This window comes from Podarcis vaucheri (genome assembly GCF_965113315.1).
Source record: "Podarcis vaucheri genome assembly, chromosome: 10".
NCBI lineage: Eukaryota > Metazoa > Chordata > Lepidosauria > Squamata > Lacertidae > Podarcis > Podarcis vaucheri.
Window position 1 is genome coordinate 45,077,131 of NC_138748.1, and position 24,243 is coordinate 45,101,373.

At 43.8% G+C, this 24,243-nt stretch overlaps 1 protein-coding gene across 2 annotated transcripts in view; it reads left to right on the forward strand.

The window, feature by feature from the left end:
- Window positions 1–24,243, forward strand: part of NPTXR (neuronal pentraxin receptor) — a 32,642-nt gene that overhangs the window by 5,095 nt on the left and 3,304 nt on the right. Inside the window, exons 2-4 of one of the 2 annotated variants that reach the window (XM_082241160.1) lie at window positions 21,098–21,311; window positions 21,991–22,235; window positions 23,449–23,628. In XM_082241160.1, the coding sequence (XP_082097286.1) occupies window positions 21,098–21,311; window positions 21,991–22,235; window positions 23,449–23,628 (639 nt within the window). Of the gene's footprint in view, window positions 1–21,094; window positions 21,312–21,990; window positions 22,236–23,448; window positions 23,629–24,243 lie in introns of both variants that reach the window. The other variant, XM_082241159.1, reaches the window with a different exon arrangement.

Here is a 24,243-nt window from a genome sequence, read left to right on the forward strand (position 1 = left end):
TTTTTTAAGGGGAATTGAATACATGATTGGTTATCTCCCGCTGAAATCAAATGGAATTAACACTACTAAACTTTCACTGGATTTCCCCACAGACTTTTTATCTGCATGCTGACATACGTTAGAGAGAATCCATTGATTCTGCAGAAATTTGAGAAGGGATTTCAAATAAGATTATTACTATAATCTATGTGTTGTGTTATGACTGTGAGATATTAACTGGATTTGGGGAAGATTTATCAAATACCTATTAAAGATTTTGGATCTTAATTCACACTGAAGTGCTCTGGTTTTTATGACCCAGGTCATAATCCCAGATCAATGTGGTTTGTGGTAGTAATGACTAAACCCCTTAAGGACTCACCTGAGGTCACAATCCAGCTCAAATTAGATGTGATGGGCTAAACCATGGTATACAGGCAGTTGTGTGTACCTTTCTTTTTAGTGAAAAGCTGGTTTGGAGGCTGGCATCAGGAGTGGAAGAGCAGCAGAAAGAGGAGACACTTAATTCTCCACCCCACCCCCCGCCACTTGCCTGCTCAAAACTGCCTGTTCCGAACTGGGAACCCCAAGTTTTGTTACCCACCAGAGGGAAAGCTGCTTGTGGATGGCTTTTGAGCAGACAAATAGTGAATGGGTTAACCAGTCCCTCCTCCCCATTTTACTATTGATTGCAGCTTCTGAGACCGCTTCTCAGGGTAGGGGAGAAAAGAAACAAGCAACCATTACTTTGATTAGTTATCCCACCGAAAGCCGTAAAACAGAACATGCAGCACAATCCTAACCACATTTTCTTCGAAACAAATCATACTGAGTTTAATTTGCTCACTAGCCTTTCTTTCTTTTCTGTCCTCATTTTTCACCCAGTTGGCTCCCTGCTTGCAGCCTTAATTGAGACTATCTGAAATCCCATTAACCATGACTAATTTCTGCCGGTTTCTTCTTAGAGATTAGCATCTTATTTCTGATTAGGTTGATACTAGGGTGACAGTGGGCAAGTAAAGAGTCCATTTGGTGCATGTTTCAACAAAAGTTTGCATCCGGTGTGGTCCTGGGCTTCCTACAGACACAGGGTTGTATCCAGCTAAGTCCTCCTCAAAGTAGACCCATTGAAATCAATGGAGCTACCTTATTCGTGTCCATTAATTTCAGCGGGTCTATTCTGAGCATGATTACAACCAGATACAACCCGTATTTAGGAACATAAGTGAAATGAGCTCTTGCCACCCTCCAGGGTGAAAGCGGAGTGAGCTTTGGGGAGTCTTTCCAAGTGCCTCGTATGATTATCTAATTAAAATTGTGCTTGTTGCTTTATTTGTTAAAAGCTCCCATCTCTTTTATCTCCACTGACTTGCACCCCCCCATATCCTTTTTCTTGCTCATTCATGATTTGTGCTTATGAGGCTATCGCAGCAGTCACACGTGATCCTGCTTTCAATACAGCTTGTGCCTGCAAAAGATTTGGGCTGGTCATACCAGACCATTTCCATTCAATGCATACTCTGCAATGTCCTGCTGAGATCCCATAAAGGTAAAGGTAAAGGTACCCCTGCCCGTACGGGCCAGTCTTGACAGACTCTAGGGTTGTGCGCTCATCTTACTCTATAGGCCAGGAGCCAGTGCTGTCCGCAGACACTTCCGGGTCACGTGGCCAGCATGACGAAGCTGCTCTGGCAAGCCAGTGCAGCACACGGAAATGCCATTTACCTTCCCGCTAGTAAGCGGTCCCTATTTATCTACTTGCACCCGGGGGTGCTTTCGAATGCTAGGTTGGCAGGCGCTGGGACCGAGCAACGGGAGTGCACCCCGCCGCAGGGATTCAAACCGCCGACCATGCGATCGGCAAGTCCTAGGCGCTGAGGTTTTACCCACAGCACCACCCGCGTCCCTATAACATACCACAAATGTTGAGATCCCATAACATACCACAAATGTTCTGGTATGTTTCAGTCCCAGTTTTGTAGTGCTTAGAACCTCTCCAGACATCAATAATATGGTAGCATCACAAAGCAAGCTAAAGCAGAATAAATCCATCACTAATACAGAATAGACCTGCAATAGAACACCAATGTGGAGGGGCCAGCCAATCTGACTTCTCCTCAAATAATGGGGGGGGGACACCCTCTCAAAGCTCAATTCTAGACAGAAGGCTACCTATGTCTCACAACAACTGTAATAATAATAATAATAATAATAATAATAATAATAATAATAATAATAATAAATTTTATTAAAACCCACCCGCCCTGGCCAGAGCGAGGCTCAGGGTGGCTAACACCAGTAAAATTACAGTAAAAACATAACAGGGGGAAAATGCAGCCTCATTTTAAAAGTAGCCCATAGATCAAAACCATAAGGGGAGGGAAACATAAGGGTCAGACGGAACAGCTCTGTCTTGCAGGCCCTGCAGAAAGATGTCAAGTCCCGCAGGGCCCTAGTCTCTTGTGACAGAGCGTTCCAGCAAGTCGGGGCCAGTACTGAAAAAGTCCTGACCCTAGTTGAGACCAATCTAACCACCTTGCCACTTAGGACCTTCAAAATGTTGTCATTTGTGGACCTTAAGGTCCTCCGCAGGGCATACCAGGAGAGGCGGTCCCATAGGTACATGGGTCCTAGGCCACATAGGGCTTTAAAGGTCAAAACCGGCACCTTAAACCTGACCCTGTACTCCGCCGGGAGCCAGTGCAGTTGGTAAAGCACTGGATGAATGTGATCCTGTGGCAAGGGCCCTGTAAGGAGCCTCGCCGCAGCATTCTGCAACCGCTGGAGTTTCTGGGTCAGCTTCAAGGGCAGCCTGCATAGAGCGAGTTACAATAATCAAGCCTGGAAGTGACCATCATATGGATCACTGTGGCCAGGTCAGGGCGAGAAAGGTAAGGGACCAACTGCTTAATATTGCTTAATGTGTGTAGATTCAGTCCATTAGATTCAGTGCTGAATTTATTCATGTCCATCTTGCCCCCATGATTGAGGGGGCCCGGGGCCACATGACACCACCACGCTGTGTGTGCACGCCCTGTAGTGTGCACACATGATGGCAGCATGCCCTGCAGTGCGCTGACATTACTCATGCACATCACGGGGCATGCTGATGTGTCGTGCAGACAGCCTGCGGTGTGCGCGCTGCGATGCCACAGAACTTGGAGGGGGCCGGGACCTTCACTGAAATCTGGGGGGGCTTGGCATAGATGGAACGCCTGTGCATGTCTGTACACAATTTTGCAGTTCTGACCTCTGGGCAGAGCTTGTGCTGGAGTGGCATGTTCCATTTCAATGCTTCAGGCAAAACAGGAAGTGCTGTCCTGCCCTGCTGCCCCTGTTGCTGCTGCCTACATCATCTGCCCTGCCACCACTGCCTTCACTGCCTGCCTTGCCGTCTCCACGGCTGGAGGAGAAGCAGCATCAATTTTGGGTGAGATATTGTGCACGTTGTAAGATTTCAGGCGATTTCAGTGAGATCTCAGCCAAAATCAGCAAAATCTCCACTGAAACTGGCGCCAAAGCAGACAACGCTTCTCCCCCCCCCCCCGCTGGAGAGAGCAGGGCAAGTGGGGCATCCATGGGAGGGCCACCTTGGGGGCTTCTGCCACCTGAGGCAGTGGTCTCACCCCATCTAATGACTGGGCCGGCCCTGACACTAATTTTTAGAATGGGGTGGGATGAGAGAGACCTGTGGCTCTGCAGAAGTTGCTCACTTTAACTCCCATTGCCTTTGACCCTTTGGCTGATAGGAACTGGAGCCCAACAGAATCTGCATGGCCACAGGCTCCTAAACCCTGCTGTAGAACAACCCTGTAAGACTTGACAGTATTACTTATTATCCGTAATCTTTAGACCAAACCGTCAACATAAGTCACCATTATTATTCCCATAATATGACTGAGGTGAAGAGATGGTGGCTTTACTAAAACCGCCTAATGAGTTTGTGGCTAAGCTGAGATTTACCCAGGGGCATCATGTTCTTAATTATCACATATTCTTATCACATCCCACACTTTGCAAGCTCTGTTAAGCTTCCGAAACTCCAGCACATTGTGTGACTGAGGAACAGTTGAGGGAGTTGGATGTGTTTAGTGTGGAGAAGAGAAGAATATGAGAGGTGATATGAGAGCCGTCTTCAAATATCTGAAGAGCTGTCGCATGTAGGAGGAGCAAGCTGGTTTTCTGCTGCTGCTGCAGGGGGCAGGGCCCAAACCAATGGGCTCAAATTACAAGAATGGGGATTCTAACTAATCATTAGAAAGAACTTCCTGATGGTAAGAGCTGTTCAACAGTAGAACGGACTACCTTGGAAGGTGATGGACTCTCCTTCATTGGAGGTTTTTAAAGAGAGGTTGGCTGGCTGGCTGGCTGTCTGTCAGGGATTGTTTAGCTGTGATTCCTGCATAGTGGGGGTTAGGCTAGATGGTCCTTTGGGCTCTTTCCAACTCTACATTTCTGTGATTCTATTACTATTTCAGATACCAGGGGAACCTCTGCAAAGATGGGGACAGGATGCATCTCATAAGTCCTCAAATGATCCACAACAAACCAATAAAGCTTCTAACAAGTTGGGCATGAGCTTGTGAAGCAGTCTTCTTTTACCTTAGCTGGTGAAAGTCTCAGACACTGGATTTTCTGATGCTTTAATAACTGACGGCTTTTGATCTCCTTAGATAAATGTGTGCAACTGTCAATGAATGAAATTAATCCCATCTAAGTAGACTCACACAAGGGACGTGGGTGGCGCTGTGGGTTAAACCAAAGAGCCTAGGACTTACCAATCAGAAGGTCGGTGGTTCGAATCCCCGCGACGGGGTGAGCTCCTGTTGCTCGGTCCCTGCTCCTGCCAACCTAGCAGTTTGAAAGTACATCAAAGTGCAAGTAGATAAATAGGTACCGCTCCGGCGGGAAGGTAAACGGCGTTTCTGTGTGCTGCTCTGGTTCGCCAGAAGTGGCTTAGTCATGCTGGCCACATGACCCGGAAGCTGTATGCCGGCTCCCTTGGCCAATAAAGCGAGATGAGCGCCACAACCCCAGAGTCGGTCACGACTGGATCTAATGGTCAGGGGTCCCTTTACCCTTTACCTAAGTAGACTCACATATTGCAAAAGCAGAGAGTGCTTTTCTCTCCCCCCCCCCGCTTTCCCCCCACTCCAGACGTTGACATTTCACATGATTAATATTACCTGGCATCTTTCAATCTTTCTGATGGCTTGGCAGCCAAGAATCTTACACAAATCCCCACACCCCGCCCTCGCTTCAGCAGATGGGAAATTATGAGATCACCCAACAGCTTTTAAAAATATGCATTCTGAACATTTTCCTCCTCCCCCCGTAAATATTCTCTGATAAATACCACCCAACCCACATTGGTTTCAATAAGATAATTGGGAGAGAAAAAGGCTTTAGGCCATGAGATCTGGAGAGCTCAAAACTCCCTGGTGATTTACAGAGCAGACTCAGCTGAGGGTGAAATATCTGACATGTACCATCCTCATCAAGGTGCAAAAAGCTTTCCAGCTTTGCTTGGGGAATTCAGCCTCCAAACATTGCTCAATCCCTGGGCAATTGTTATGTCTGAATTTGCAAAATCACACAGTCAGTTCCCATTTGCCCAGAATGCTGGGATTTACTAATAATCTCTCTGCTGGAAATGCAATGGGAGCTGCTGGGTGTACATTGTTACCTGCCAATTTGGCTCAACTCATAATAAGAGCATCTCTCTTTGTAGAAAGTGGTACACTTCCATGTCCATCCAGGTGAAACAAGCTTCACAAAGGGGAGTCATTAGTTGACTGCCAGTTAAGAAATAGAAAAGCACTGGGAATAGATTCTATACCACCATAATTTTTGGAATTTAATGTTACCCTGTGGTCTCTTCTGCTGGTAGCTGTATTTACATATACAGTGGTACCTCGGGTTGAGTGCTTAATTCATTCTGGAGGTCCGTTCTTAACCTGAAACTGTCCTTAATCTAAAGCACCACTTTAGCAAATGAGGCCTCCTGGTGCCACTGTGCCACCAGAGCATGATTTCTGTTCTCATCCTGAAGCAAAGTTCTTAACCCAAGGTACTATTTCTGGGTTAGTGGAGTCTGTAACCTGAAGCGTCTGTAACCTGAAGCGTATGTAACCCGAGGCACCACCGTACTGATTTAATAGGACGAGTGCTGAGGCTTGGATCACTGCAGTAATTGTCCACATGTTTAAAACTAGGGGCTGCTGCTCCTACTTATTTCACTAGCCAACCCTATCACCTACTCTTTCTGTAACAATCTCCACCCTCTTTATACTTGGCCAACTCCATCCTCCTTCCCTTTACACCTCACCAAACCCCCTTCCTTCCTTTTACTCCTTGGAAAATCCTACCACCTGCCTTTACACCTTGCCAAACCCACCCTTCCAGCTCGCCTAAACTGCACCTTGTCTTACTCTATTGCCACTTCCACCCTCCTTGGCCTCTGATCCTGCTGTCAGAGACCAAAACAACAGCATCACTGTTAGAAGAAAAGCAGTAGAGAGGAGGAAAGCAAGGAACAGTAGTTTCTATTTAATCTAGTTAAATTAGCTAGAATAGTTTAATAGATGGCTTTAAAAATAATAAGCTGGAATGTGAATGGTTTGAACAATAAAAATAAGAGGAATCAGATTGCGCATGTATTGCTGAAAAAGAATTGGGATTTAATTTGTCTTCAAGAAACGCATGTAATAAGAAAACACAAGAGGGTATTAAGTAATAAGAGATTGGGATTGGAATTTGTGACCTCCGACAAGGTTAAGAAAAGAGGGGTAGTAATTTATATAAAGGAAAAATATGACCCGCAATTACTGTACAAAGATGAACATGGGAGAGTAGTGGTGGTGCAGATGGTCCTTCATGGAGAAAAAATAGTTGTGGTTGGAATATATGCCCCGAATGAGAAAAAATCAGCTTTCTTTTTGGAATTAGATAATATATTAACGGAATGGATGGATCAGAAAATGATATTGATGGGAGATCTTAATGGGGTGGTGATGCCGAACATGGATAGATTAACAAAAAGACAAGATGGGAAAGAAGGTAAATTACCACGATCTTTCTTTGACATGGTAAATAATTTGGGATTGACGGATGCTTGGAGATTTAAAAATCCTACTGTAAAACAATTCACCTTTTTTTCAAATCCGAATCAGAGCTGGGGGAGGATAGACAGTATTTGGGTCTCGAGGGAATTGGTACAGAACTTAATTAAGTCCGAAATTTGGCCTCGAACTCTATCTGATCATAGTGCGGTTTCCATGGAGTTAAAAGGTAGAGAGGTTAAAACAGCCAGATGGAGAATGAATGAATATTTATTTAATGATCAAAAGATAGTAAATAAGGCTATAGAAACAATTGAAGAATACTTTAGGTGGAACTTAAATGGAGAAACTTCCATAGAGACGGTGTGGGACGCAGGAAAAGCGGTCATGAGGGGTTTTTTGATTCAGAAAAATAGCCAACTAAGAAAAGAAAAAGAAAAAAAGAAAGAGCAGATTTTAACACAGATTATGGAAAATGAAAGAAAATTAACTGCTAACCCTAGTGAAGAGAGTTTAAAACAGAACTTAAGAATATTACAAGCTAAATTTGCCACAATAATTAACCAAGAGATAGAGTGGAAAATTAAGAGGATGAATCAAAAGAACTTTGAGTCCGCAAATAAGATAGGGAAATATCTAGCGTGGCAGCTGAGAGAAAGGAAGAAGCTGAGTATGATCAGCAAAATAAAAGAAGGAGATATGATTATGGAAGAACCAAAGGAAATAAAAAGAATATTCCAAAGATATTATAAGGATTTATATAAAAGAGGAGAGGAAACAGAACAAGAAATAGATCAATTTTTGCAAAAACACCATCTGGAACAAATTGTAGAAGATGAAAGAGCAGCACTAGATGAGATAATAACACAGGAAGAGATAAAAAAGGCTATCAAAAAGATGAAAGCTGAGAAGGCGCCGGGACCGGACGGTCTTCCAGCCAAATATTATAAAATATTAATTAACCAAATATCACCAGTGCTGGGAGAGGTTATGAACAATATATTGAGAGAAGGAAAGATACCTGATACCTGGAAGGAAGCCTATGTTACCTTGATTCCTAAAAAAGAGGTGGACACTATGGAAGTAAAGAACTATAGGCCAATCTCATTATTAAATAATGATTATAAGCTATTTGCAGATATAATGGCGGAAAGATTAAAGAAGGTCTTGATTAATAAAATCCATGGTGACCAAACAGGATTTCTCCCAGGGAGACAATTACGGGATAATGTAAGGAATTTGATTGACATTATTGAATATTTGGACATGAAAATAGACAGAAAAGCTGCACTGGTTTTCATAGACGCCGAAAAGGCATTTGACAATGTTTCCTGGAACTTCCTAAAGAAGGTTTTGGAGAGGATGGGAATTGGCGAAAAATTTAGAAGAGGCATAGAAGCAATATACAAAGAACAGAAAGCAAAGCTGGTGATAAATAATAATACAACAGAATATTTTAACATTTATAAAGGGACCAGACAAGGTTGCCCCCTGTCCCCCTTATTATTTATTATAATTTTGGAAGTACTTAATAAGAGACTGAGGGAGGCAACAGAAGTGAAAGGAATTAGAGTAGGAAAGAAGGAATTTAAAATTAAAGCCTTCGCCGACGATATTGTTCTGACTTTGGAAGATCCACAAGATAGTGTAAAAGAAGCATTACAAAAAATTGAGGAATTTGGAGAGGTGGCAGGTTTTAAGGTAAATAAGAATAAAACTAAAATGCTGGTTAAAAATCTAACTAAGGAAGAAACGAAAGATCTAGAACAAAAAGTGGAAATCATGGTGGTGAAAAAAGTGAAATATTTGGGAGTGTGGATCACGGCAAAAAACATAAACCTATATAAAGATAATTATGAAGTTACATGGAAAAAAATAAAGAAAGATCTGGAAATATGGGAGAGGATGAAATTTTCCTTTTTAGGAAGGATAGCAGTGGTTAAAATGAATGTTTTGCCGAGAATGTTGTTTCTATTTCAAACTCTTCCAGTTATTAAAGGTTTAAAACAATGTAAAGAATGGCAGAGAACCCTGATGAAATTCATCTGGCAGGGGAAAAGACCAAGGATTAAAATGAAAATATTAACTGATAAAAAGGAAAGAGGAGGTTTTGCTCTCCCAGATTTGAGTTTATATTATGAAGCAGCGTGCCTACTTTGGCTAAAAGATTGGATAAAACTGGAGAACAGAGACCTGTTGGATTTAGAAGGTTTCAATAATTGGTACGGGTGGCACGCATATCTCTGGTATGAGAAGGTGAAAGTCCACAGGGCTTTCTTAAATCATATTTTCAGGGGACCAATATATCAGGTCTGGGAAAGAAATAAGAACCTTCTTGAAAGAAAAACACCATGGTGGATCTCACCGGTAGAGGTCTTAACAAAAAAAAAAACCAACATGGAAGGGAAGACAGCCACTTACGAAGATTTGGTAAGAAAATCAGAACAAGGGCTTAAACTTAAACCTTATGAGGAAATAAAGGATCAATTCACCGGTTGGTTACAGTATCATCAGGTGAATGATATGTTAAAGCAAGATAAAAGAAAAATGGGCTTTGAGGACAAGAAATCAAAATTCAATATAGAAATAATAGAAGGTAAAAACAAAACATTGTCTAAATTATACAACATATTACTGGAATGGCATACAAAAGACGAGGAAGTCAAAGAGGCAATGATTAAATGGGCAATTGACTTCGGCTATAACATCGAGTTTGAAAAGTGGTTGAAATTGTGGAATAGAGATATTAAATTTACGGCCTGTACGAGTTTGAGAGAAAATGTCTGGAAAATGCTCTATAGATGGTATCTCACGCCGGCAAAATTAGCTAAAATCTATAGATCAGAAAATAAGACATGCTGGAAATGTGGTGAAGTGGAGGGAGACCTCTACCATATGTGGTGGCAATGCAACAAGGTGAAGGTTTTTTGGGAAGCAATTTATAATGAACTTAAAAAAGTTTTTAAATATACTTTTCCCAAAAGACCTGAGGCCTTTTTGCTGGGAATTATGGGTAAGGAAATAAAAAATGAAGATAAAAAAATTTTTCTCTATGCCACCACAGCCGCAAGAATTATGCTGGCACAAAACTGGAAAACAGAAAATATACCTAACGTAAGTGACTGGCAGGTCAAAATGATTAACTATGCCGAGCTAGATAGATTAACAGGCAGAATACGAGACCAAGACGACCAGAAATTTCAAAAAAATTGGAGTAAATTTTGGAAATATATTGGAACGGATATATAGGAGGAACTGGCGGTATTAGAAAAACTTTATCAGCTAATAAGTATAAACTTTAATAAACTAATTACGCAATCCGGGATTTATTTGATACTTACCAAAAGGGTGGAGGGAAGTCAAAGGCTAAGTAGAGCCTAATGCTTATATTATTTTTTTTGTATGATTGTATGCTTACTTTTTGTATAGCATGAAAATAGGATGAATAATTTATGTTAAAATGTCTATTTTTGTATTTGTTTGTCCTTTTTTTTTTCTTTTACAAATTCTGAATAAAAATTTACTTGCAAAAAAAAAAAAAAAGAAGAAAAGCAGTAGAGGAGCAAGATGATTTCTGACTCTAGGTCACCTACCTCCTGCTCTGTCATCCTGCTGCCATTTGTGCAGCTGCCTATCAGCAGCCATGTAAACTGCAGCCTGACAACATCCTTCTGATTTTATTATACAGACAGAAAGGCTCTGAAGCTTACCCAGAAAATTATTGCCCAATTAGTTTGTTATGTGTAATTGGGAAACTTTATGCAAAGCGCCTGCATATTAAACTAACGAGTAATAAGAGGAAGCCATTTTGGCAAGTGAATAAGCAGGGTTTAGGCAAGGTATGTTAATAAGCTCCTGTTCAGGCTTCTTTTCTTGATTGCTATATAGAAAGAGCAGCTACTCATAGTGTATGAACCAAAGTTTGGTTTTACGAAGCCATGGTAATCATATGCCTAGCCTGAAGGCCGCAAGAGCCTTTTCCCAACCATACAGACTGTGAGATAAACATAGCCATGAGCTGTATCTCTTCCTTTGAAGATGGGTGACTGAATGGTTTACAGTTCTCTGGTAGCAGCACCAAAAGGGCTCCTTGACAGCTGAATTTTGGTTATTCCCTGTTTCAAATAAAATTAAGAAAAATGAAATAATTTATCTCTGTGACACATTGAAGCCTCTGTTGGAACAACACAGAATGTCTGTTTAATTGGGAAATAGCAATCTTATTACCTTGATACACTTATATTTTGGGGTACCTTTTGATGCAACATACTTCTTGTTCAGATTTTAAGCATTGCCTGTGTCTCTGATTAAACTGGAAAGCAGCTGTTATGAGCTGAAACATGGAGATATAAGATATGGGCTCTCTAAGGTTGTGGTGAGTGATGTTTTCCCTTGTTGTCTGATAATTGTCCAAGTGTTTGCCTTTATACTCTGTATTTGCTACATTAGAAGCTTATTTTTATTTTAACCAGTATTTTCATCCCTGTTTAGAGACAGAAGCCTTTGTTTTGGGCCGCTAGTTTAAGAAAGTACAGTACAATATTAGCATCTTCTTAGGTCTTCCAAGCTCAGGCAGAATTTATGGCTTAGATTTGATAAGAAAGGCAAGTTGCAACGAAAGGATGAGAAACAAAGAAGACACAGAATTTTGGTAGAAGTCAAGGAGAATCTATCAGAATGTGGGAAAATGTTTGATGTGAAAGAATTTTATATTAGAGAAATAATATAATAATATAATAATAATTTATTATTTATACCCCGCCCATCTGGCTGAGTTTCCCCAGTCACTCTGGGCGGCTCCCAATCAAGTATTAAAAACAATACAGCATTAAATGTTAAAAACTTCCCTGAACAGGGCTGCCTTCAGATGTCTTTTAAAGATAGGATAGCTACTTATTTCCTTCACATCTGAAGGGAGGGTGTTCCACAGGGTGGGCGCCCCTACCGATAAGGCCCTCGTTCCCTGTAACCTTACTTCTCGCAATGAGGGAACCGCCAGAAGGCCCTCGGCGCCTTAAGAACTGGAGCATTTTATTGGAGAGTGGGGAGGACACTTTTCTCTCTCTGAATGTTGTCTTACAATTTTTAGCCTACGTGGTTAATCTTTATTCCCACAACAGCACCTTCCCTGAAGGTGTGCTAGCTTGGGAGACAGAGAGTAGATCTGTGCTTTTTGCATTTCTTTGGGAAAATTTTCTGTGCTAAGAGGGGACTTGTACTGTCAGGATAGATCTCATAGAGCCTAGATTTTTCTTAGGGTTCTCCTTTTTTATTTTTTTTACCTAATCCTCATGGATTATTTTTGCTCAAGAATCTTCCAGTGGAAACAGGTTGACCTCACCACACCAAGTCTGGTAGATATGGACCTTTGACTCATTATTCCATGAAGCCCATTGTCTCTTACTTTAATATCTTAAGTAACTTTTCCTACATTGTTTTAGAATGCCTTTATAAGAGAATGAAACTTTCCTATTGCTTTTCGGTTAACAGGACTGTAGGGAGGGTGTTTAGAAGGATAATTGTTTTCTTGTATTTCATTTTTCGTTTATAATTTCTTCATATATTTCCTTTGTTTAGTGCTCATAGTAGCCTCACAGTACTTGTTTCATTCATTAATGTAAGCATTTTTATATAGTTAGCTTTCATTACTATTTACAACTTTCCACAATTTGCCAATAATTTTTAATGAATTTTCAATTCACTTTCTTTTGGTGTGATTCTGGGCCTTTGGTCACTAGCCATAAGCTCACTGGAGCAAATTAATATACTGTAATCTAAATTTACAGATCATTCTTTCGTTCTAAACCATTTGTTGTTCTATGTTTGCTGATGCTGGGGCAGAGCTGGGGGGGGGGTGTAAAACCACAATGTAGACTTGAAACATCAGTCTCCAATGGCATGTTTTGGGTGCCATTAAAGGGCAGTGCTTAGACCTGGCCAAATTGATTCAGCTGTCAGGAAAAGCAGGGAAAGTTGATAGAATTTCCCTTGCAGCTATCATGAAGGGAGAAGTAATCTTTGGTGGCATAACACGAATACTTGGAATATGTAGGCACAAATCTTGTTCATCTCCTTGGCAGTGTAAGAGCCAGGACTGTAATTCCTTAATAATGATAGGAAATTGGGGTACTGGAGAGCAGAAGGAAGAAAAATGAACTGTATAGGAGCAAGAAATTCATTTAGTAAGGGCAATGACAGAAATGAGAAAGGGAAAAGCGAGATTACAGAGACAGAAAACGGAATGAGATGGGGTGGAGGTAAAGAAGCCTTTCATTATTCGATGTAGGACAGATTGCCTTGACGCTAACAAGAGTAACAAAAGCGAAAAACCCTTTTTTCTATTAACAGATGGAGTCATACATGAAAAACAGGGACATGGCATTTAAATCCAGAACTGGAACAATCAAAGGGTGCAGCAGACAGTATCTCTGCACCCTTTGTCAAAACCAGCCAGACTCCATGGATCAGAAAACCTTTCCAGTCGCTTGGCAGCATCAATAGCAAAACAAAAAAAGGGAGAAGGCAGGTCCAGGCCACCAGCAGGCAACACAATTGAACCATCTGCAAACATGAGCTCTTATCAGGAATCATGTCTCCCTTTGCCATTCCCAAAGGGAGGGCAGGGATAATGACTTTTTTTATCCTTCCTCTTCATCTGTCCCTGTCACTGCTCAGTTCTCCCAATTGTCTCTTTTCTTTGTGGATCTCTCTATTCTCTACCTGGATGGCATTTGAACAGGCCACATTCTGTGCATCTCATATCCTGCAGGGGAGAAGCCCAGATGTAATGGGGGCAAAAGCAAAGCAGAGCGAAAGTGTGTGTGGACACCCGGAAGCATCTCCCCAGTGGCCAGCTAATTTAATACAATGAGGAACAGCCTATCAGGGACACAGCATGAGTCTTGGGCGTTGAGTGAATTAAAACTAGAACAGTGCCGCTCACCAAAGAAACCAATCCAGGGTTTGAACCAGGCAGGAGAGAGCCAATGACCTCACATATCTCTTGTTAATGCCGATGATTCAGTTGTCATAATTGCAATTGAAGCTTCTTCTTCTTCTTTGCTCCCCACAGAGGCATGGGGATAAAGGAGCACAATTGCCCTCCTCTCGTTTCCTGATGAAGCGTTTTCCTGTTAATTCTCTCTTTTTGGAAAGGGCACCATCCAAGCCCTTTTGTTCTCCACAGTACACTCCATGCCTTATTTTCCCTACAGAGGCGATGGTTTGGTTCCCACATCACTTTTGAAAACCTTGATATGATTAATCACAAAAGTGTTACCTGAAGCGTTCCTTGATTTTAGAGAACTGGAGGGGGGGAATTCAGCCAGTTTCCATGGGCCCAGGAACAATGCAGCTCTTCATCTTAGTAAGATAGAGTTGGAGTGAGTGGAAAGATCATCTAATGGCACCCAACTCTTGTTGAATAAAAAGCTTGCAAGTTTGTCTTTATTCATTCAGGGTCAAACAAGGCAAAACAAGGAACCCAATTCAGTAGGAAATTGGGTCCCCCTCCATATTGCGTTGCTTAAAATCATAGAATTGTAGAGTTGGAAGGGACCCCAAGGGTCTTCTAATTCAGCCCCCTGCGATGCAAGAGTTTAACAGCTAGAGCTGAGAGCTGGCTCACAAATACCTGCTCAGGAGTGGTCTATTTGTGTGCTGAGCAGTGTAGTGTCAGAGCAATGAACTTGTGTGCACTCCCTGCAGGATTGCTCTAGTCCTTCATTATTACGGTAATTTAAATGTTCCCAGACTGAGCTCTGGTACGTAGAATAGCTCGGAGGGCTAAGCAAATAAGTTCTGGAGCTAAGCTCTGTAACCCCTGAAAGCAGTGCAAAATGTGTGGAAAGGGGCTCATGGTGAATGAACAGTTGCAGCTCCTATCAAAATCAATAGCTGTTGCAGTCACCCTGTGCCTTCTGATGATGTGGAAAGGTCATGGATAAGCTCATGTGTGAACAAGGATTATAGCTTCCTCAGAGTCTCAAGGCCACTTCATACATCACACACACTTTTAACACGGGCATCCAGGGAAACAGAATGGTATGTTAACAGATATATTAACAAAGTACTTCTTCACACAGCACATAGTTAAACCATGGTCCTCGCTTTCTCAGGAGGCAGTGATGGCCACCAATTTGGATGGCTCCAAAGGGAATTAGACAAAGTTATGGAGGATAAGGCTACCAAGGCTACTGACCATTATGGCTATGCTCTCCCTCCACAGCCAGGGGCAATAATGCTTCTGAATACCAGTTGCTGGAAAACACAGGAGGGGAGAGGGCTCCTGTGCCCAGGTCCTGCTTGAGGGTTTCGTATGGACCACTGTAAGAACAGAATGCCAAGCTAGATGCACCACTGGCCTGATGTATCAGGCTCTTATCTTCTTATGCTCTGTCTCAACCACATTTGGGAACATGGTCTGAGGACAAGTGGTGCTGTTTCATTGTTAAAGTGAAATAGGTCTATCCTGGATCTTCCAGGATGGGAATCTCCCTGGGAACTCCATGTAAACTGCCCTGAACTTCCAAAGTTAAAGTGGAGATGAGGCTAAAAATGAATCAATGTGCTTGCAGCATCCACTGCTCAGCACACTTACATAACCAGCCCTATAAATGTTACATGCAGCATAACAGATGCCAAGCAAATCCAAATAATTTCTCTTTTACTTGTTGAGGGCTGCTTCCCATCTTACAGGAAAAACAAGCTCCCATTTGTTCACATGTCTCTGTGCCACATATATGGCAGGGAAGCGTGTCACTGAGAATGCACATGAGCCTTGGGCAACTGCGTCTCCAGAGCACATCTTTACTTCATGTGTCAGACATATGTCTCCATTCCGCACGTAGCGGTGATCACAATGGAGACACACAGCGGTCCAACAGGACTGACTCTCAGGAAGCTGCAGCCCTGGTTCACACATGAGCTCATGAATGATAGTATCCTCATACTCAGAAGCCTCTGGGTGATTGTATAGCAATAGATGCTGACAGCTGTTACAGTCATCAACTAAGAATCTCCTTCCACCAGACTTCGTCACTTCCTTGGCTCACCCACTGTCCTCCAGCTCTTCTTCTTCTTCTTCTTCTTCTTCTTCTTCTTCTTCTTCTTCTTCTTCTTCTTCTTCTTTGTAAACCACTGAGGTTTTTTACAATCAAGTGGTGCATAAATTATGTGAAATGAATAAAGTCATTCTTCCTCTTCTTCCCCCTCCCCTTCCAGTGAGCTCCTATGGCGAACCACAACATAGAGCTCAACTATCTACAGCCAAGATCCTCATCATGCAGTGCAGTCATGTTCATGTAGATTATTCAGGCCCTCTGCTAAAACAGCCCTGGTAGGCCACCAATACTGCCTTCTTTAGGAATTAGGTTGGTAGCTACAAAGGATAGGACCTTCTTCATGGCTGCACTGCAGTTGTGGAGCTCCTTCCCCTCTGAGATGGTTTTGATTTTGCTACACTAAAGGGTTTTATGGTGCTTCATTCCCGATTCTTACATTGTTTTAATGGATAGAGTGTTCCATTGAATGTGTAACTTGCCTTGGGTCCATGGAAGGGAGAAGGACAGGATAGAAATGAAACAAAGCATTTCCCGAGTATCCATAGTTGCAAATCTAAAAGATATTTAGAAAGTTCAGCTGGGAAACTAGGGCAGACATAAAAGCATCTGGAAGGCAGCAAGCGACTGACACAGATCACTTACATAAAAGCAAGATAAACAGGCAACTGAGGAAACTGTGTTACCTGGATTGAGAGGCAAGGGCAGAGAAAGTAAAGCACAGTTGACAATGCAGGCCGGTTCTGAACTAGCACGTTTTCCCTCCTTGCCGCTCAGCTCACCTGAGCTGGTCATACTCTCAGATGGCCTCTCCCCAAGTAATGAATTAAGCTGTGATTATCTAGAGGCCTTTAGCGCAATGACCTCATCTCAGGCCAACTTGGGAGTGCAAGAGCTGAGCATGAGTTTGTCTTTCACATACACATTTCACACCAGGGAGCCTCTTCTTCAGGTGTACATTTTTGGATTCCTAGAATCAAAAGGGTGAGCATCCAAGGAGCACGGTAAAATAATGCTGAGATGGGGAACCCAATAGTTTTGTGAATATCCTCTCCCCTGAGATGGGGAACCCAATAGTTTTGTGGGTATCCTCTTGACAATAGGTCTGTAGGGCGGGGAAGAAGTTACAGCACCCCTGAACATTTCAGGTGAGCAACTTACTCAGAGTGGGCTGAAACCTTTTCTGCCTCCAGGCTCACCGCCTCCTTTGTGGAGCCTCATTTTTGCAACCTGAGTTCCCTTTAGAAAGCTCCACCACCATAACAGACAAAACACGGTTTTCAATGGATGTACGTACCCTATTAACTTATGAGGAATTACAGGCAGGGGGGCTGCTTGCTTTTTCACTTGGCATAAGAGGGAACACAGCCTGAAATAATGATGAGATAAGCAGCCGTAGCAGTAATTAGGAGGCAAGGGCTCTAGGAGCACCTCATCAAAGGGCAGAAATGTGGTGGAATAATAGGCCTGTTTCCTTTGATGAGCTTTCACTGTAATAAATGAGCACAACAGGGAGTCCTCAAAGACGGAGATCTCCCCCAAACCTTTTGGCTTTCACATCTCTCCTCTCACACAGGCTGGCAAAAAGGCTGGCAAAAAGGCTAAGGTTCGTCCTGATGGCAACAATGAGGAATAGGCAATGACTAATGGCCTGTGAAATGTCATGGGGAGGAGAGAAGGCCCCTTCCCCCTTGCCTCTCCTCCCTTGCTTCTCTCCATCCCTTCTCTTTTGCTCTCTCCTTGCCTTGCATGACTACTTGAGTCATGCCTCCCTTCTCTCCTCTTCCTTAGATCATGGGAACTTCCTGACTCCGTTCTTCCACCAAAACCCCCAAGCACAGCCCAGGAGGAAAGGCAAGCTTCAGACTGAAAGCACATGATTCCCCCCCAAAGAATTCTGGGAACTGTAGTTCACCCCACAGGGCTACAATCCCCAGCACCCTTAGCAAACTACAGTTCCCAGGATCCTTTGGGGGAAGTCATGAGCTTTAAATGGCCTTCAAATATATGGTGTGTGTATACTCTCAGATAAGCTCTCTGAGCACAGCTTGCTTACCTGCTCATTGGTCTGTTTATATACCACTCAGTGTTTTCTGGGCAGTGATCTACAAGTCACAGAAAATGTAAGCTTTCTTTCTCCCACAAATGACACTTGATCCAGAGCAGCGCTTTTCTCAAGCAAGCAGGTCCTTCTGATCAGGCAGATTTTCTTGCCAGCCAACCCAGGACTGTCTTTGGAGAAACAGGAGGTGCCATTTCAGGGGTGCAAGTGAGCGAAGTCTGCCTGTTGCCTCCTGCACGATACCCGCAATGAGGTTAGGGGGTGCAATCCTTGCCTTGCCCTGGGTGCTGGCAATGCATGGTACGCCACTGCCATAGTGTAAATGGTACAGTGGTCATTTCTACCCAAAGGCATGGCTGTTTGTCCTAAAGGTTGATAGAGTTTGGGTGTGTTGAAAGGATGTGCCTAATCCCAGCATGGAAACAGCATTGAATTCATCACACTTGCCACTGGTGCACAGAACACAAACCTTTAGCTTTAAAACCTGGGATTCCCTTTGCGCAAGCGCCCTGGCAGGTTGGCATGGGCGGACAATAAGGAGGACTTGCCTCCAGCTGTGGGTGCTGCTCCCTGCCGTAGCTGTGTAATACCTGCTGTGACCTCTCAGCACACAGACTCACACAGTTCGTAGAGCTCTAAGAGGATTACAGAACTACTATGTAATGTCAAAATGACAGGCGTTGCCTCGAAGCGGCAGAAAAAAGGCACGCTTCTTCATCCTCATTAGGGAAAAACTGTGGTCCCGTTTCTCTCCATGCCTGACTGCTCCTTTCTTTCTTTTTTACGAGAAAAGTGTCCTTTGAGAGAACGGAGTCCCACTGACTCATTTCTCCATATTGAATCCCGTGGAAAGACAAGGAAGAGTCATTATACAGACACGTTCCATGTTGTATAAGAAAACTCTTCAAGGGAGAGATACGGAGCTTGTTTGAGTTTCGAGTGATGGTTGCTGACTTCCAAGGCGGCTAAAAATAAAACCATTAACAACAACTTCTTCCTCCTCCAGTCTCTAAGCTGTATGAAGCTATTTTGTACAGCCAGACCAACAGCCCATCTAGATCAGGATTGCCTTCTCTGACTGACTGGCTCATGGGAAGCTCAGGCAGAGGACTCGCTCATCACCTGCTATTACGTGACCCAGTTAGATGGGGTGTCAGAGGTTGAATCAGGGTCTCTCTCTCTCTCATAGATGGGGCTGTTTTCTGTCTCGGAAACACCTGGCTAGCCTGGACCTGTCTGGTTCACCACAAGGGGCACCAGTGCCTAGACAGAAAGGTTCTTGGTTTGAGTGACCCAAACCATCCATTTAAAGCACATTCAACACACATTTAAAGCACACAACTTCCCCCAAAGAATCTTGCGAGTGGTTGCTGCTCCCTCACAGAGCTACAATTCCCAGCACCCTTAACAAACTACAGTTCCCATGATTCTTTGGAGGTGGGGAAGCGATGTGTTTTAAATGTGTGTTGGATGTGCTTTAAATGCACAGTGTGGGTGTGGCCTCTGAGGGTACTTCCAGACAACCTGATTATTGACTATTCATCCTGATTTGTTTGCAGGGAAGTTAGACGACATTGGTAATTCATTCTGGTGCGTTTGCAGGATACGTTAGATGACATTGCACCAAAGCAGCATTTCCCCTTCACTTTCCTTATCACAAAAAGTCTGATCTTTGGGGGAAGAAGGTTTGTTGCACAAGAATTCCCTATCAATGGAAACTTCAGTTTAAATTTACCAGTATATGATAGAATCATAGCTGTCAACTTACAGATTTGAAAATAAGGGACCAGCAGCCTCGAAAATAAGGGATCAGCAGCCAAAATAAGGGATTTTGCTTAGCTTATACAGAAATCGGGTACTGATGGAGCCGTGCTGCTTTTGCTGCAACTGCCTGTGTTTTGCAGGGGGTTGGACTAGATGATCCTAAGGGTCTACAACTCCGACCAAAGAAGAGTGGCAGACAAAGCTGATGAACGATGTCTAGATGGCAAAGCTTACAGGCAGAATTAGAAACCAGGAAGAGGACCTCTTTATTAAGAATGGGGAAAGTTTATAATTTAGTTGAAAAGCTATTGTAAAGAGTTACATACATTGATAGGATTGACAGAAAACTTGTAGTAAAAATTTGAACTATGGATAGGCAAATGATTTATAAAAATAGAGTTATTAAAGGGATGCAGAGGGGAAATCACTACATTAAGATGCTGCACTGGTTGGAGGGTATGCTAAGCAGCACATCGGGGCTGCCGTTGTCCTGGCGTGAGGAGTTCCATCAGCCCTTCCCCGCCTGAGAGAGAGGGGGGAGGGAGAGAGACTCTCGCCCATGCCGCCCACGAGCCCGGCATGAGGTGGTTGCAGCACTGCAGTGGCCGCTGAAGCACTGCCCTTCTGCGTCCCTCCCCATCCCCTCCTCTTCCTCCTCCCTCAGGCTGCCTCCTCAGCCGCGCCGCCGCTACCGCCAGCTTCCCCTGGCAGCGCAGTGGAAGTCTTGCAAGAGAGGGGCTGCCTGCCCGCCCACTGCCACCTGTCTCCTCACGACGCGTCCCTGAGGGGGGACGGAGACATGGCAGCTTGTGCACGCGCTCTCTCTCGTGGTAGAGGACCTCGAGCTGCTGCTTCCCTCCTGAGCCGGGCGAGCATGAAACCCGAGAAATTTAAGGGACATCATCAATAAGTGACAGCAGCGGGACATGGCGCTGGGATAAGGGAGTTTCCCGCCAAATAAGGGACGGTTGACAGCTATGGATAGAATCCCACCCCAAAACAGCAATAGCCTGGAAACACCCTGAGAACATGGCCCTGTTTTTCTTGCTGGGTTAACATGTTTTGCCTGGATACTTTTTGTGTGAGATATTACACACACACACACACACACACACACACACACACACACACTGTTTCCCATATATCATATATCTTTCCTTTGTGCGCAGCAGGATATTCCAGCCCGAATGAATGCTACTTCTGCTCCTGTGCCAGCCCAAGAGACAATCCATAACAAGATGGAAGAATTGGAGGAGCAGATCCTCTCCAAGATTTTAGCTCTGGAGAAAGACCGGTCATCTGTCCCCAACAACCACGACTTGCAACAGCAAGATGTAGAGAAAGAGCTGGATGCCCTCCAGAACCGGGTCACTGAGCTTGAGCATGGTCAGTCCTGGCAAGGAAGAGCGCCAAATCTGAGGGCTCCAATGTTGCTACATATATGTGATTGCCTGTTAGATATGTATTTCCTGAGTCCATTCCAGACACATGAATTTATGAATGACAAGCATGACAAACTAGCCCATTAGTTTCCCGAAATCTACACAGGGGTAAAAACTACACAATGGCACCCTGCCTCTGAATTTGGAGGTTTCATATAGTCATCATAATATAACTAAGCAGCAGCCACTGGCAAACTTAACTTGCTGAACCCCCTTTAAAATAAACACAGGGAGAGTTAAATATACGCAAGGAATGCTGATACTGTATTGCATATTGTGTCATCTGTTTGATCATATTTTATTGGATCTTATACAATCATTGTAAATCACTTTCAGACTTTTGTGTGCAGGTAAAGCAATATGCAAGTCTAATAAATCAAATTGAGCCATCCAAGCTGCCAATCATTACCCAATCATTACGCAATGTGTCAATGAACGGTCAGGTTCATTGGATGACCCAAGTTCAATAACAACTGGAACCCATTTTTGCAGTGGTGTTGTTGTGCAGTATTGGCAAGGCCTGACTTGAATTTCTGGAGTCTGTGGTCTTTTGTTCTTCTCAGCTGCTATCCCTGTAGTCTTTCTTGACACTCCCCCCCCCCATTTCTCTGTTATGCACCCAGAAACTACAGCCTTCAGCAACCCAGAAGCGTTCAAAGTCACCATCCCCGTACGAAACAACTATATGTATGCACGGATGAAGAAGAGCTTGCCTGAGCTTTATGCTTTCACAGTCTGCATGTGGCTGAAATCTAAGGGCCCAGCAGGGGTGGGCACCCCTTTCTCCTACTCGGTACCAGGACAGTCCAATGAGCTTGTATTGCTGGAGTGGGGAAATAACCCCATGGAGCTGATAATCAATGACAAGGTAAGGAGGGAAGGAAGACTTTGTCATGGGCATCTGGAAGACACACGTACTAAACTTCCTTATGTTGAGAAAAGGCCCCACTCCATTAGGAAAAATGACATTAGCTCGGAAAACAAGAGCCAACTGTAATTAATGAATCTAGAGAAATACAGATATATACCGTGCTATTTTTTCTAGAAAAAGAGGTGCCAGAACTCACCACCTCCCTTGTTCTATTATAATGGCAATGGCGCCCACCTGAGAAGTGCCAGAACTGAGTTCTGGTGAGTTCTGGCTGGGGGGGAAAGCCCTGGATATACATGACTCCTTCCTGCTCACTTCTTAGCAGCCTCGTTAAAATGAAGTGGAAGGGAATGGGTTCAAACCCAAGACTCCACCTGGTAAGTACTTTCCGAGTCACAGGTTCAGGACTCCTGGCACGTGCAGCCAAGATTGTGGGGAGAGGCAGGGGCAGGTACATTTCCTTCCAGACAGGGTCATAGTGAACAGGAGACAGTGACCATGTTGTTGCTGCAAGCAATGCTGGCGCTGCACTGGTCCCTGTCACCCGAGAAGATGATGGACCAGCATAGGCTGAAGATGATGGACCAGCATAGGCTGTTCGACAGTGGAATTTGCTGCCAAGGAGTGTGGTGGAGTCTCCTTCTTTGGAGGTCTTTAAGCAGAGGCTTGACAACCATATGTCAGGAGTGCTCTGATGGTGTTTCCTGCTTGGCAGGGGGTTGGACTCGATGGCCCTTGTGGTCTCTTCCAACTCTATGATTCTATGAACTCATCCCATTGGGTCAGAGTTCAAACTACTTCCAAATTTCAGGCATGGTGCCAGGAGGCTGGAGGGCTGCATGCCCCTGTGGTGGGGGGTGGGGCTAGAGGCAAAAGTGAGTGGAGCAGTGGATGTGATTTTTACCTTTGAACAGTATAAATCAGAGGCTTATACCTACACATCTCTCCACCCGCCCAGCTAGGAGGAAACATCACATTCAGGAAAGAGCACTCAAGGATGGCATAGACCAGGGCTGGGGAAGGGCCTAAGAGAGAGAGGCTTGGAGAAAGGCATGTGTCACCCACTCCTGTTCTGCAGCCAGCAAGAAAGGGCATAATGTGCTCCTCATCAGCTTTGGGGAAGGTGATGCTAAAATACATCAGTGGGAGACTCCCTCCAGAAAACTGTTTGCACTGTTCATTTTAAGGCACTTTTCTGTTTTGTTGTCAGGTGGCTCAGCTGCCCATGAGTCTAAAGTCTGGGATGTGGCATCACATCTGCCTGACCTGGATCACACGTGATGGCATATGGTCAGCCTATGAAAATGGGGAGGAGCGTGGGGCCGGTGATAACCTGGCATCCTGGCATCCGGTCAAACCTCATGGTGTGATCATCTTGGGCCAGGAGCAGGTGAGTCTAATCCATGTATTGTCTTTGCAGGAGTTAACTTAAACATAATTCAAGGACCTGCCCAAGTTTTGGGCTCAAAGGAACAAAATTTGGCAACTTGGGTATAAGAGATCCCCAGCTGGTCTCTTGGACATGCCACATGTGTTGTCCTTGAAGCCTATAACCACACAGGGATTCTGGTTTGGGTTTGCAGTGTGTCTTTAATAGAATTGTGGTTCCAAAAAAATGCCCACAGAAATTTCTTGAAATTCTAAGAAAGTGTCTGCATGGCAGCTTCTTGTGAACTTGGTGCTGCTCTGGCATGCAAGTTTTGTGCAGCGCCCACATGATGCCACCCTCATCCAAATGGCACCCTATGTTCCACCACTGCCCCCATATTCAGTCCAGATGTACAATTTCTACATTTTTGTTTTGATTTTTACTTGGGGGATTTCGGGCAGAAGTGGAGAATCTTGATTAAACAGGAAACTAATATACTGGTACTGTGTCAGAAGATAGTGCTGTGTGGATGCTTGCACAATAAACTGCTGCATGGAAGCACTTGGAAATTTGCATTTTAATGCAAAAACTGAACATGCAGAAAGTTGCAGAGGGTGGGGAGAGAGCAAAGCTATT